This window comes from Penicillium arizonense, assembly GCF_001773325.1.
Source record: "Penicillium arizonense strain CBS 141311 chromosome Unknown PENARI_contig010, whole genome shotgun sequence".
Lineage (NCBI taxonomy): Eukaryota > Fungi > Ascomycota > Eurotiomycetes > Eurotiales > Aspergillaceae > Penicillium > Penicillium arizonense.
Window position 1 is genome coordinate 561,835 of NW_019173287.1, and position 14,502 is coordinate 576,336.

Below are 14,502 nucleotides of genomic sequence, written 5' to 3' on the forward strand. Positions count from 1 at the left end.
GCAGTCGTTCTTCACGCCCAGTTCGACGAACTGAGTACGATCTGCCACCAGCTCGCATGTCTTTGCACATAGATAGACGGCGTAATTTGCGTGCATATCTGGGGATTTTGCAGCTTGAAAGAGCTGCGCGGCGTCGTCTATATGGCATCCAGGCGCCAGCCATTTGCTGGGACGAAGGAGGGTGCTTTGTGTCCCATCAGAGATAAGCGCACCACACACGTCTAATTAGTTAGCCATCAACCAAGTTTCATCTTAGCTCTCAATATGACATCTCACCCATTCGTGCGTAGCACCAGAAAACAGCCTGCAGAATGCCACTGCTAAATCCATTAATCTCAAAAGAATCGAAAAGCGCCGCGCAGCCCTCCAAATGACGGTGCCAGTCCTGCGCACGCGCAGACATCATCTCAAGGCAGCAGAGCAGCACACAAGCCGCAACAACCTTAGGATCCCGCATCTGCAGCAACGGACTCAACAAACGAATCGCTTCCTGATAGAGCTCCAAACTATCAAACGAGTCCTGAATCCCCTCTTTCCTCTCCATTTGCCTGGCAGAGATAGCAAGAAGAGCATTTAATAGAGCAGGAAATGAACGCGCCAAGGCAGGAATCTGCACCCGAAAAGTGCACTGCGAATCAAACATATCAAGCTACAATCCCGTAGAAAGGACCCATCAGCAATTGCAACTCATAAAATATCAAAGTTTGAAAGATAAAAACCCACCCAAGGCGCAACCTGTCCAACATAATTCTTCAAATACTCAATCTGGCGCGGATTCGAAAGAACAGGGCGCGCCGCCCGATCGCTATCACGGGTTTGCGCCGCATCCTGCGCATGTGTGTCCGGACTCGGGGCCCGGGTCGGGGCTGCGGAGTGCGCGGTATTGAAAAGCATGCATCGGAGCTCTTCTTGGGAGGCTAGGAAGCCTGGATCGTGCGTGAACCCATCGTGGCCCCAGCTGGCGGCGCCTAGTGGGGATGCGAATGCAGGCGCATCAGTTGAGTCGGAAGGGGTGTAGGAATGGGTAAGGGTGGGATTGGGCCAGTCTGTCATTGCATAGTTTGAGGACGGGTCTGGTTCTTCTAGGGAGAACTGCATTGGGGCATGGTTGAGTTGTTGTTCGTTGTTTGATGCGGAAGACACGAGATGTGGGGAAGTTGGGGAAGTTGCGGAGACCCGTGATCTACTTCTATGAAGCTTTCAAATTTGATATCGTCAAAACTGTATATGCGCTTATTTATATGCGTTTGTTTATAACTCAGGGAAAAGGCGTCTAATATTCCATTGTTCTAATTCCTCTGACTTCCCCTCCCAATTTCCCACAACACTCAATATCCAATATACCGTTTTCGCGTGCAGCCAAGCACGCCCTTTGATGATGTTGCCTGGGAACAAAGTGAAAAGGTCACTGACGGCTGGATGGAAGGACTATTTGAAGAGAGTACCCTACGGGCAACTGGCGGTTTCATCGTGAAGCACCGAGGTGGTATGAAAAGCGATGGGATCCCAAAGCCGGTTTTAAACATTATATTCCGCATGATATTCCAAGACGGGGGCTCTGCAGTAATTGATTTCCCCAATCAGGCGTGACAATGCTCCTTGGAGGGAAAGTTCACAACGAGGTTGCAACGATTCGATATATCCAGGAAAACAGGTCGATCCCAGTCCCCTTTATCCTACACTGGGGTACACCAAGGAGGAAATTCTCCTTGGATTAGGCCCTTTCATAACCATAGAGTGCATAATCACAAAATGAACACGACCAAGGCGCTGAATATGCCTGATCTCCGTATTGAAACCGCCCACTTCTAGACCCGAACATTGATATTGACAAGTTGGAATTTTCGTACGGACAGATGGCAGATATCCTGCTCCAGCAGCTTAGCAAACTATATCTTCCTGGGGTTGGATCATTGGAGCAAATCGATGACTTCACATTCAAAGTGGCGCACCGCCCCTTGTCAATTCATATGAATGAACTAGTGAGGGTAGGCACTCTACTACGATCAAAACTACAAAACAGCGCCGTTGAATCTTCTTCATTTTCTTTCGATGCCCTGGCCGATCTACACATGGACCATTTAACGCATCAGCGCAATGACGCGGTCAAATACGCCCCTGGCTGCCAACGCAAAAAAAATAGCCCGGCAGCTGTTTCGAGGCTTTCAAGAGAGAACCAACTGGCCACACCTAGCCTGAGCCAATGCTCCAGAATACTTAAGCTATGGTGCGATGACTTCAAGCCCTCAAATGTGCTCCTCAATGAGAACTTGCAAATCGTTGGGCTTATAGACTTGGAGTTTACATATGCTGCACCAACCGAGATTTCTTCTGCACCTCCATGGTGGTTACTGAACGAACAAATAGAGTATTGGCCAGATGGTATCGAGGCTTGGATGAAAGTCCATGACTATCGTTTGCAGACATTCCTCAAGGTGTTGATTAAGCATGAAGATGCTCTTTTACGTTATGGACGACTGGAAGAGGACCAAATGCTCTCTGGACCAATGCGGGAGAAACAGCGCAGCGGGATCTTCTGATTTACCTATGCGTCGCGGAAAATATTGTTTTTGATGCTATTTTTTTGGCAGAAGCTTGATCCTCGCTTCTTTGGTTCCGTCAAATCTCCAGGTGATGCCTGGCTACAAGGGTTGAGTTGCTTGCTGAGAAAGAGAAAAAGTCTATAGAGTTACTTATAGCGCGGAAGTTAGAAGATATGAAGGATTAGGTTCTGGCTTGGGAACGATGAGTAGATTTTATGACCTGCCCTCTGTTATTTGACGTAGTGTAACTTAGCAAAGTTCCCGATAGGAGGTTATATCCAGTCCCTTGATCATGGTATATTCCATAATTGCCACATATAGAACGAGATATCCCAATAACTTCTTTATTCCACAGCGTATGCATACTATCAAGCCATGCAAAGAACATGAAGTACGAACGCTTGCCCTAATTTGTGGCCTGAGGCTGAAAGGTGACGAAACCAAGGCACCAAGGCATCACGGCATCAAGCAGCAAAGCCCCGCCACCCCGCTAGATCGGATGCGGGATGAAGGGAAGTTAGTCTGACTCACTAGAATAAAAAGACCTCGAGAAATGCTTTGCTGTCGTATATACTGAAATTTCCAGCATCAATTTCATTGACATCTCCTTGTGGGTGGCCCCAAAGTCATTAACAAGAAAGGCACACCGGCAAATCTCTTGGCCCCGCTATCGGCTCCGGACATATTCTCTTCTACCCCCACCACCACGCAATTGACCGCGGAGCAATACTAAATCGGACTTCTTTGACCGAGCAACTACCTTGTCAATCGAGCAATCATGGTTTCCATCGTTTTAGGCAGTCAATGGGGAGATGAAGGTGAGGGAACAAGACCCGAACGCGGAGATGGCCGCTGACAGTGAACAGGAAAGGGAAAGATCACAGACATGCTGTCGCAGCAGGCGACGCTGTGCTGTCGTGCAGCTGGTGGCCACAGTACGTTCAAGCCCTCAATGCATTGCATTGCCTCTACCCCGGAGTTTCGAAACGAGCCATCGTGAGCGCGGGACAAGGACTGACCAACCCGCTTCTTTTGAATGAATATAGACGCCGGCCACACCATCGTCCACGAGAACGTCACCTACGACTTCCACATCCTGCCCTCCGGTCTCGTCTCACCGAAGTGTATCAACCTGATTGGTGCCGGCACTGTCTTCCACGTGCCCAGCTTCTTCAAGGAGTTGGCCGCCATCGAGGCGAAGGGCTTGAAGGGCGCCGCTCAGCGCATCTTCGTCTCTGACCGCGCACACGTCTGCTTCGACCTGCACTCTGTCGTCGATGGTCTGGAGGAGAAGGGTCTTGGTGGCCGTAAGGTCGGCACCACCGGTAAGGGTATCGGCCCATGCTACAGTGACAAGGCTGCGCGCCGTGGTGTGCGCGTCGGCGAGATTCTGGATGAGCAGACTTTCGAGCGCAAGCTGCGCACTCTCGACACCGCTTACCGCACGCGGTACGGAGACATCGAATACAATGTCGAGGATGAGATTGCCCGCTTCAAGGTATGTGACTCAGAGGGGGCTTCATGCAGGATCAAGAATCCTGCGGGACCCACTGATACAAGATCGATTGGAACGGATGAGGACCTAAAGAAGCCTCATTCCTGACTATAGTTCACCTGTAAAACATGTAACTGACCCTCAAACCAGGAATACCGCAATCTCCTGAAGCCGCACATCGTCGACCAGCTCGAGTTCCTGCAGGAGCACAAGAACTCGCCCAACACACTGGTCGAGGGCGCCAACGCCCTGATGCTTGACCTCGACCACGGCACATACCCCTTCGTGACCTCGTCATCAACAGGCCTTGGCGGCGCCGTGCAAGCCCTGGCCCTGAACCCCTCCAGCATCAAGTCCGTGATCGGCGTGGTGAAAGCCTACACGACACGCGTGGGCTCCGGCCCCTTCCCCAGCGAGCAGCTCAACGCCGACGGCGATAAGCTGCAGCAGGTCGGCCGCGAATTCGGCGTGACGACCGGCCGTCGCCGCCGCTGCGGCTGGCTGGATCTGGTTCTGTGCCGCTACTCGCACGCCATCAACCACTACACCGCGCTGAACCTGACCAAGCTCGATGTCCTGGATGACTTTGATGAGATCAAGGTCGGCGTTGCTTACCACTTGCCCTGTGGAAAGCGGACCACTTGTACCTTCCCGGCTGATCCTAACGTCGTTGAGAAGATTGAGGTTGAGTATGTTACTCTGCCTGGTTGGAAGTCTAACACTATGGGTGTTACTCGCTATGAGGATCTGCCTGCCAATGCTCGTGCCTATATCGAGTTCATTGAGCGTGAGATTGGTGGTGTTCCTGTTAAGTGGATTGGTACTGGTCCCGCCAGAGAGCACATGATTGCCCGTGAATAAGTGTATCTCTTGTTTTGCCTGTTTGATTTTTATGTCACATTGTTCCTTTCATATTCGATATACTTGGGATGTGTGATATAAGGGTCTCGTTTTGTCTCATATTCAACGATTTAGATGTCTCCAAAATGGATCTGGTTAGAAGCTACATTACTCAGCCTACGTTAAAATTTATATTTCTTTTCTATCATGTTTTAGTAGAGTGTGGTCATATTCAGTGGATTAAAATGAATTTCTGGATATGATAAAGGCAGATAACTGAAATATTGTACATGGAATCAAAATAAGTCAACTCTTCGATATCCAGAACGAAATCCCGCAAAACAGCGACCAGAGTATAAGACAAGAGGAGAGAAGTCTAAATTAGAAACACAAAGCACCCGAACAAGGGTGTATAGTACACAGACAATCCAAGAAAGAGACAAAGAAAACGCCACCCGATGCGATGATTGCTTCTTCCTTTCACTTTTCGTTCACCCGAACCCATAAAAGGTATTCCTGGCGCCAATGCAAGTATCAAAAGCAGCGGAGCCACAAACGTGACTGGCAAAAATCAAGAATCGATTTAGCCGAATTTAAAAGTCGAATCCTTCCAGGGCACGACGAGGGCCGCGAGATGAGCCGCGGTCGCCGCGGTCACCACGGTCACCACGGTCACCACGGCGCTCACCGTATGAGAAGCCTCCGCGACGGTCGCCACGGTCTCCACCACGAGAGAAGCCACCACGGTCACCACGGGGGAAACCACGGTCACCACCGCGAGAGAAGCCGCCGCGGTCACCACCGCCACGGGAGAATCCACGGTCACCACCGCGAGAGAAACCTCCACGGGAGAAACCACCGCTAGAAGAGGAGTCATCCTCCTCCATCATGCGGCGGGAGCCAGTGCCAATGTTGACACCAGGGATGTTACCGAGACCCATTTGCTGAGCAACTCTGGGGGCGATCTGAGGAGGAGACTCCATGCCAAAGCCGTCAACGAACTGCTTGTTCAAGACTTCTATAGCGAACCTCTTGCTGCTGAAGTTACCAATAATTGTGCCGAGCTGGCCCATGTATGACTTAATCTTGTGGCTAGGACCAACAGCGGTCATGGCGGCCTTCATCTGACTGACGGTCTCGCTGGTGGCGGAAGATCCGGTGGCCTGCTGGGACATGTCGGCCCAGGCAGCGGGGAGAGAGACGGTATCCTCCTTGATTGGGATACGGCCGAGGCGGGAGCGGAAGCAGGCATCTTCGCCCTTGTGGACGAGGAGCCAGCCCTCACCCTCCTTGCCGGCACGGGCGGTACGACCGAGACGGTGGATGTAGGTCTCAGTGTCACGAGGGACGCCAACCTGGATGACGTGCGTAACGTCGGGGAAATCCATACCGCGGGCAGTCACGTCCGAGGAGAACAGGATACCCGAGGGGGATCTCCGGAAGCTCTCGGCGCTGCGAGTGCGCTCACCCTGGGTCAGGCGCGAGTTGATCTCGAGCATTTTTAGTTCACCCAGAGCGGTTTTGCCGAAGTCGTCGGAACGGCGGAGGTTGTTGAAAGCGTCAGCGGCACACTTGGTCTCGGCAGTCGAGTTGTAATAAACGATGGCCTTGAAAGGACGGAGTTCCTCGCCGTTAGCACGGCGGGCTTCGTAGTTCTTGGCGATCTCGAGGACAGCAGGCATTCCGTTCTCAAGACCACGCATCCAGACGACCTTTTGGGGCACTCTGTGGTGGGTGGGAACCTCGTCTTCACGAACAGTCTGCACAAACTGGAATCCTGGCTTCAGGGTCTGGCGCACCAGAGACATCACTTCACGGGGAACAGTAGCAGAGAACATGAGTGTCTGGCGATCAATCTCAGAGGGATTAGGGAGGAATCCCTGGATCTCCTTGATATCAGGGGCGAAACCTTGGTCAAGCAGACGGTCTGCCTCGTCAAGAATCAGGGTGTTCAGCTTAGGGGCAGAGACACCAGTCCAAGGGTCAGAAAGAATGTCCTTAAGACGTCCCGGGGTACCGATGAGCAGATGGCAGCCCTCGCGCTGAATCTTCATCAGGCCGGAGCGCTTCTGGGTACCACCAACAGCAGTCTGCACAATGAGGCCAGTGCCGAAGGCGACCTTCTTGGCCTCGACAGCAATCTGTTCGGCCAATTCACGGGTAGGGGAGATGATAAGGGCGCGGATTTCGGAGGGAGCGGTTCTGGAGTAACGTCCAACCTTGGAAACATCGACACCGGGATCATTAAGGATGTTCTGAAGAGTGGGGAGGAGGAAAGCAAGAGTCTTTCCAGTTCCTGTCTTGGCCTGGGCAAGGCTGAAAAAGGTTGGCATATTAGCGGATCAATTCATCTCGATTTATAACTGACGCGTAGCAAAACTTACACATCATTGCCCTTAACAATCTCGCGAAGAGTCATGGATTGCACCTCAGTCATGGTCTCGAGGTTCATCCTGGAAGGATGGGTGATGTTCTTGATGATCGTGCTGTCAATGAAGCCTTGTTCTCCTAGTTCTGCAAACTTTTCAATCTTCTGAGATGGCTCAGTCTCAGCAGACTCTTGGGCAACAGCGGCAGAGAATTTGGGGAAAGAAGAGTGCAGCGATCTCGTCAGCACCGAAGACGCCGACGGAGCTTGCACTTTCGGCAACTGGGAAGCCCATCTCGTTGAGAGGGTACGAGGCGCAGACGCGCGGAGCACATTGGATACGCCGAATCGGCGAAGTGTTCCAAGCATTTTGAATGAATGATGGAAAATATGGGTAAAGGATGATAAAAAAAAAAGCAGATTGCAATTGGGGCGATCCAGGAGACCGCAAAAATAATCAGGGTCACATGACTCTTATCGATAAGATACGAGCCTTGGACTTCGGAGTATATTGGCTGTAAAATGCTGAAGCCGCTTCTGTTTCATAAGGTCATAAGGTGTGGGCTGGATATGTGATTGGTGTATGCTCCTCACGCAGTTTCCACTCATATCATAGTATATTATAATGTGTGTGGCTCTACATATTATCGTTGCTCTACGTTTTGACAAAAAAAGGGACGGAGAGAGCAAACAAGCCAAACAGTCAAACAAGTCAAATAATCCAATTAAGGGCAAGCACGCCAAGCGGTGCAAACCAGTCAAACAGTCAAACTAGTCAAACCTACAAACTGACAAAGGCTTGGAAATACCTTCACGGCTGTCCAAATGGATTTCCAATGCTTACTTATTGTGCTTCGGTTCCGGGCTCAAATATATCCCTCTCCCGCTTACCTCATATTGTTCAGTCCCATTTGGGTTGCCCAGCGCTTGCCGCTTTTTGCTCAGTAGAACTGAGCACGCTTCTGTACCCCAGACATTGGACAAAATAAGGTATATTTGTCTAGCCAAGGAATGCACACATCAGAGTTGTCTCTTTGTTGGGCAAGGATGCATTTTTGCAAAAATTCAAGATATTAGTATTCGCATTGCTAGATTTGTTGAATACGGTATTCGCAGGCCATCATTCGAGCGTTCAAATGCCTTCAAGATCTGTATGGGAAGGATATCACGTGCCTGATATCACGTGGCGGACTGGAATGTACTCAAGGAACCTGAAGCGCCTCAGATGTGAAGGTAAAAGCGGCAAATAGGAGAAAGCCACACCCGTAGTCTCGGGGGTAACTAGTGCTGACCAACCAGTTCAAATTTATCCCATGGAAGACTTGGGCAAATACGTGTGTTGATACTTCAAGCCTTGCAGCAGGCCCTGCATAGACGCCGGACAGGCCGAAGACATATAAGATCATCCTTCCTCGCACTTCCAAGGAAACTCACCTTCTTAAAGACTCCCAACTTCACACCATGGCCCCTGTGAATGTAGTCATTGTTGGAGGTTCCTATGCGGGCCTTCATATTGCCCACTCGTTGCTTCGTGATGTGCCTGACGCTCAGGTCACGCTGATCAATCCTTCAACCAGCTTCTTCTGGAACATCGCCGCCCCACGTATCGTCGCCAAACCCAAGGCCTTCCGTACGGAGCAGTATTTGCTCCCGATCAAGGATGCTTTCGCAGGCTACCGCCCTGACGCCTTTCGCTTTATCGCAGGCACTGCAAGTGCCATCGACACAACCGCCAAGACTGTCTCCGTGAACTCGAACGGTGGTGCCTCTGCAGCCGTACCATATGATTACCTCGTCATCGCATCCGGCAGTACAACCTCGGCCACGTCAGGCTCGCTCACCGGCACCTCGATTCCTTTCAAGCAGGCGAATCACGATGATATGGAGGAGCTGATCAAGTCGGCCCAGGGACACATTTCTGGTGCGAAAGAGATCGTTATCGGAGGCGCAGGACCCATCGGTGTGGAACTGGCGGGTGAGCTTGCTGAAGCCGTGGAACAAAGTGGTAATGCTGGCAAGGTCTCGATCACGCTGGTCTCGGCCACTGCTCGCGTGCTCCCTATGCTCAAGCCGTCAGCCAGTTCTGCCGCACGCAAGATGCTCGAGCAGAGAAAGATCAAGATTATCACGTCGAAGCGAGTCATGGGTGTAGAGACCCCCGCTGATGACGGGTCGAGTTGGACTGTGTCTCTGGAAGGCGGCGATAAGCTTTCGGCTGATCTTTATATCCCCACCACCGGTGTGGTGCCCAACAACAGCTTCATCCCGGCTGAGTTCCTCGACAAGGATGGCTGGGTGACGGTCAACAGCGAGATGCGTGTGCAGTCTAGCGATGGCAAATCACAGCCCATCTTTGCCGCTGGCGATATCACTAACAACTCTATGCGTCTCAGTTTCAAGGCCATAGAGCAGGCACATGTGGCGGCGGCAAACCTCAAGGCCGATATTATTGGCACTGGTGCTATCAAGACCTTCGAGCAAGGTGATGGCATTATGATGGTGGTGCCTGTGGGTGAAACTGGTGGCACTGGTCAGATCTTTGGATTCGTGCCTTTCAGCTTCATGGTCAAGATGATCAAGAGCAAGCATTTCTTTATCGACAAGGCAGCAGGTGCACTCGCCGGCAAGGCCTGAAATTGCATCTTCCAGTCCTATTTAGAACGTTGATATTCATAGTTCCCATTCCGGGTATGACTAATACATAATTTTGGATGACTTCATTTTTACAGTCCACTACCACCTTGCCAGACACCCAGCTCTGGTCATTGACCCTTGAAAAGTCTGCATAATGACCTCAAGAATAGTACCTTGTATATATCGACTAACTCCAGTTCATGTCTGTATTCTTGTAAATCCATTACTATGTACAAATTCAACTGATCTACCCCTCCATAGCAGGCTCTGCCTCCCGAAGCGGTAAGCTCCTCCGTGCTTAAAAATCGCCGTTTTCAACCTTTGAGACGTGCCGAGGGACGGTCGTCCTGCCCATAATGGAGTTTCCCCGTCGGTCTGATTTGTATTCAATTCATCCGGTCCCCACTGGGATCCCGTTGCCACAGCTATGCACCAATGCCTCACTGTTTCTGCCTATGTCGGGATCTGAGACCGTGGCATAGTGGACATTTATGACAATTTGAGCTTATGAATGCCAGTCTGCAAGTAATAATCAGCCAACTGAAACCAAAACTGCAGATAGTGGAGTCTACCAGCTTAGCATAACCTTCTCGAGAATCTTCTCCGGGCCCAGTCTGCTTTATAATAAAATGTTGAGATCTTGCATTCTTCCTCGGCTCATTGACTGCCCCGCTTGGTGTAGCTTTGTATAAAAGAGCTGTGTTGCCGCATTCTCTCTCAAATACCAAAACCCATATCTTCTACTTCTACCTCTACCTCTCTCCACATCATAATTACTTCATAATGTCTAACAAGGCTCTCGTCTTCAAGGCCGTCCCCCAGGGATACCCTGTCCCCGGCGAGCACTTGGCCGTCGAGGCCGCTGCCTATGACGCCAACGTTGCTGCCCCCGACAACGGTGTCGTTCTGCAGTCCCTCTACACCAGTTTCGACCCTTACATGCGTGGCCGCATGCGCCCCGCCGAGACCAAGTCGTACGCCCCCGCCTTCGAGCTCAACAAGGCAATTGACAGCGCCACCATTGGCAAGATCGTGCGCTCCAACAACGCCAACTACAAGGAGGGTGACCTCGTCATCGGCCATGTCCCCGTGCAGGAGTACGTCGCCGTCGGCGAGAAGGAGTTGATCCGCATCCGCAAGCTCGAGAACCCCCTCGGACTCGAAGACATCCGCGTCTTCCTCGGTCCCCTGGGTATGCCCGGTCTGACCGCATACTCCTCCCTGTACGAGATCGGCAAGCCCAAGAAGGGCGAGACGATTTTCGTCTCCGCCGCCAGCGGAGCCGTCGGCCAGCTCGTCGGCCAGCTCGCCAAGCACGAAGGTCTGCGCGTCATTGGATCCGTCGGCTCTGACGAGAAGCTCGAGTACATCACCAAGACTCTCGGCTTCGACGGCGGCTTCAACTACAAGACCGAGAAGCCCGCTACCGCTCTTGCCCGTCTTGCCCCCGAGGGTATCGACATCTATTACGAGAACGTTGGTGGCGAGCATCTCGAAGCTGCCCTCGATGCCTTGAACAACTTCGGCCGCATCGTCGTCTGCGGTCTGATCTCCCAGTACAACGCCGCCCCCTATCCCATCAAGAACATCCACAACGTCCTCGTCAAGCGTATTGACATGCGCGGCTTCATTGTCGGTGACAAGGGCATGGGTGATGTCTACACCAAGGAGCACCAGGAGAATGTGCAGAAGTGGATCAAGGATGGCTCCTTCAAGGTGCTCATCCACGAGACTGTCGGCATTGACAACGCTGCCGAGGGTCTCGTCGGTATCTTCTACGGCAAGAACATGGGCAAGGCTGTCCTTAAGTTCTAAGTGCATTATGAGACTGATGAAATAATGAGATTGGCGTCATAACTTTTTTCAATATGTGAAGGATTTGGTATTGAATACCTCGGCTAGGATAGTAGACAGGCCATTGGCACAAAATAAGATACCTGCAATTATGGAAGCAAATAAGTGCAAGTAACCATAATCAGTAGTCAAAAATTGGAATAATCAACATAACTCCAGGGAGTAAAGAAGTAAGACGTAAAGAAGTCAGTCGGGCTAAATGTTTCTCGAGCATCGGCCAATTTCGGCTGGGCGGACCGTCGACCAATCACCTGACCCGTAATAGGATGACATACCCGACTTGGACTCCCGAGGTCTCCAACTTCATCCACGAGGTTGTTTCTCTTGCATACACCACACAATGGCTTCTTTTGCGCGCTCGTCCCTGCTGAGGCAGACTCTCGCTCCCCGGCCCTTCCTCCAGAAGAATGTCGGTGTGTCGCAGGTCGTGGCTTTCCACGCCTCGGCTAAGAAGCAGATCCTGCCCCCATTGCCTCGTAAGTAGGCCCTGCCGCGGAGAGAATGGAGAATTGAGAGAGTCGGAATGAATGAGAAATACCAGATACTGTGACAGTCTTGCTAATGTTTTTTTCGCTACTTAGAGTCCGTTGAGGGAACCCGTATGTGATTTCCGCGCCTTGCCTATCCCGATCCCACCCACGCTTTCGCGGGCATTCGACCTGCCAAACCGCCTGCAAAACGTGAATAAATTACCATTTATACAATCTGCTGAGCGTGCTGGCCTCGGAAAATGCTTCCAATCGGATCGCGATACCGCTGTTCCTTATGTCCTTGATATTAACAATACAATCGTGACAGTGAACGACCCTGCTCCCATCCCCGAGACTCACCCCTCCGAGGGCAGCTACCACTGGACTTTCGAGAGGTTCGTACTCCCCTTCGCATGCAGCAGCATCAGCTCAAGTCACACCTTCGGACAAACCGGAGACAAGCAATCCAGAGAACCCAAAACTAACCAACAACAGAGCCGTCTGTGTCGGCCTAGTCCCTCTCACCATCGCTCCCTTCGCCGCCGGCTCCCTGAACCCCGTCATGGACGCCATCCTGTGCTCTCTGATTGTCGCCCACTCCCACATCGGATTCCAGTAAGGCCTCCCTCCATTCCTGGACCGCATCCCCAGATCTACATCTAAATCTAAATCTACATCCCAACATGAACACCACCTAACATATCCCGTCTCATCCAGGGCTGCCATCGTCGACTACTTCCCCCCCAAGCGCGTCCCGAAGTTCCGCACCACCTGCAATTGGCTCCTGCGCGCCTTCACCCTCACCACCGCCGTTGGTCTGTATGAGTTTGAGACAAACGACGTCGGTGTCACCGAGGCTCTGCGCCGCATCTGGACTGCATAGATTGCTGCACCGCTTGTCTTTCTAGTTTCCTTTCCTTATTTCCCTTTTTTTTATAACCTCTTGGTTCTGGTTTATCCAGGCGTTCCGCTTCCGCCTCTACCTCTGGCCTCTGTATATGTCGTTGATTTTCTTTTTGTTTGTCTCCTCTGAGCCCGATTCTTTTTGTCGGTGCTGAATTCCCGCTGTGATCGGGTTGGGTTTGAACTATAGAAAAATATGGAATGTAACCCTTGTACGAGAAGATATTTTGTGTTGCATTTGTAGATTGTTGGGATTGTTGTTTGGGTATGAGTTACCGATGGATCTATTTAGTTCCAGAGACTGGGACCGGCTGTAGATATACATATATTCGCATCGAACCTCGTGGCGTATCAATGTTTCGGGTCACAGCAGATATATAAATCGACTGAACCCCATAATTTACAACAAATAATAATGCAACACCCATTCAGGCATACTCAATATCATATCTCGTTCAAGTCCATTTGAATCATTTATTTCTATCTAAGAGGTCACTGTACGGAATGCAAGTATATATAAAAGGGTCACAACCAACGACCAACGACCAAAAGACCAAAAAACCAAAAAAATCCCTCACTCCAACTCATCACTGTCCTCCCCATTCTCAGGCAACCCCTCCTCATCATCCGCCTTAGCCATAACAGTCTCGATAAGCTTAAGCGTAGCCTTAAGCGGCATCCCAATAACATTATCATAACTCCCATCAACCTTCTCAACAAGAATACTTCCAAGCCCCTGCAAGCCATAACCCCCCGCCTTATCCGCGCCCTCACGGGTGCGCACATAAGCCATAATCAACTCATCAGTGACATCCCCATCAAACCGCACAGCCGTCTCCTCAACCGTACTCTCGAGCGCATACCCAGGGTCCCGGGCTGAAGCGAGCGGCGCCATGGCGACTAGCGCAGTGAAGACCTTATGATCGCGCACGTCGCGGAGGGAACGGAGCATTGTCATGTGGTGAGCTTCTGAGCGGGGTTTTTCGAGGATTGAGCCGGTCGACGGGTCGACGACGATAGTGTCAGCGGCGATGATTAGGGCTGGTTCGCCGGCGGTTTCATTGTTGATTTCTTGGGCGTAGACTGCTTGGGCCTTCTTTGTTGCTGTTGCTAGTACGTATTCAAAGGGTCCGAGGCTTTTGGGTAGGTCCTCGTCTGCATTTGAGGGGATAATTTCTAGGTTTGGAAGGCCTAGGAAGGAGAGGATTTGGCGTCGGCGCGGGGATTGGGAGGCTAGGATTACGCGGCGGTTGCGGAGGCTGTTTAGGACGGGGAGGCCTAGCGGTGGTGGGCGTGGAAGGCGGGTTTGTTTGGGTTGGTGGTAGGCTGGGGGTGGGTCTTGGGTTTGGTCGTCCATGTTGGAGAGCAGGGCTTCTTTTGAGTCGTCCATGATGT

The 14,502-nt window shown here is 51.5% G+C and overlaps 7 protein-coding genes across 7 annotated transcripts; 5 read left to right on the top strand and 2 right to left on the bottom strand.

Moving 5' to 3' along the window:
* Window positions 1-1,856: 1,856 nt before the first annotated feature.
* Window positions 1,857-2,540, top strand: PENARI_c010G12254 (uncharacterized protein; the record flags this gene model as incomplete). Its single annotated transcript, XM_022632451.1, has 1 exon — window positions 1,857-2,540. The coding sequence occupies one exon, from the start codon at window positions 1,857-1,859 to the stop codon at window positions 2,538-2,540; it is 684 nt and encodes a 227-aa protein (XP_022487915.1).
* Window positions 2,541-3,321: 781 nt separating this feature from the next.
* On the top strand, window positions 3,322-4,899 carry adB (adenylosuccinate synthase ADE12; the record flags this gene model as incomplete). The annotated part of the gene is made up of 4 exons (XM_022632290.1): window positions 3,322-3,361; window positions 3,410-3,478; window positions 3,590-4,041; window positions 4,189-4,899. 4 exons carry the CDS (start codon window positions 3,322-3,324, stop codon window positions 4,897-4,899), a joined length of 1,272 nt encoding a protein of 423 aa, XP_022487998.1.
* A 572-nt stretch (window positions 4,900-5,471) lies between these two features.
* On the bottom strand, window positions 5,472-7,615 carry helA (putative DEAD box RNA helicase HelA; the record flags this gene model as incomplete). Its single annotated transcript, XM_022632278.1, has 2 exons — window positions 5,472-7,194; window positions 7,263-7,615. The coding sequence occupies 2 exons, from the start codon at window positions 7,613-7,615 to the stop codon at window positions 5,472-5,474; spliced, it is 2,076 nt and encodes a 691-aa protein (XP_022488043.1).
* A 1,092-nt stretch (window positions 7,616-8,707) lies between these two features.
* On the top strand, window positions 8,708-9,880 carry PENARI_c010G00286 (NAD(P)/FAD-dependent oxidoreductase; the record flags this gene model as incomplete). The annotated part of the gene is made up of 1 exon (XM_022632096.1): window positions 8,708-9,880. The coding sequence occupies one exon, from the start codon at window positions 8,708-8,710 to the stop codon at window positions 9,878-9,880; it is 1,173 nt and encodes a 390-aa protein (XP_022487752.1).
* Window positions 9,881-10,663: 783 nt separating this feature from the next.
* On the top strand, window positions 10,664-11,695 carry PENARI_c010G07106 (MDR family NADP-dependent oxidoreductase; the record flags this gene model as incomplete). The annotated part of the gene is made up of 1 exon (XM_022632285.1): window positions 10,664-11,695. The coding sequence occupies one exon, from the start codon at window positions 10,664-10,666 to the stop codon at window positions 11,693-11,695; it is 1,032 nt and encodes a 343-aa protein (XP_022487685.1).
* A 379-nt stretch (window positions 11,696-12,074) lies between these two features.
* Window positions 12,075-13,087, top strand: PENARI_c010G01669 (CybS family protein; the record flags this gene model as incomplete). Its single annotated transcript, XM_022632135.1, has 5 exons — window positions 12,075-12,210; window positions 12,316-12,333; window positions 12,533-12,599; window positions 12,700-12,819; window positions 12,922-13,087. 5 exons carry the CDS (start codon window positions 12,075-12,077, stop codon window positions 13,085-13,087), a joined length of 507 nt encoding a protein of 168 aa, XP_022487830.1.
* A 594-nt stretch (window positions 13,088-13,681) lies between these two features.
* Window positions 13,682-14,497, bottom strand: PENARI_c010G12487 (nucleotide diphosphatase; the record flags this gene model as incomplete). Its single annotated transcript, XM_022632459.1, has 1 exon — window positions 13,682-14,497. The coding sequence occupies one exon, from the start codon at window positions 14,495-14,497 to the stop codon at window positions 13,682-13,684; it is 816 nt and encodes a 271-aa protein (XP_022487903.1).
* Window positions 14,498-14,502: the final 5 nt, after the last annotated feature.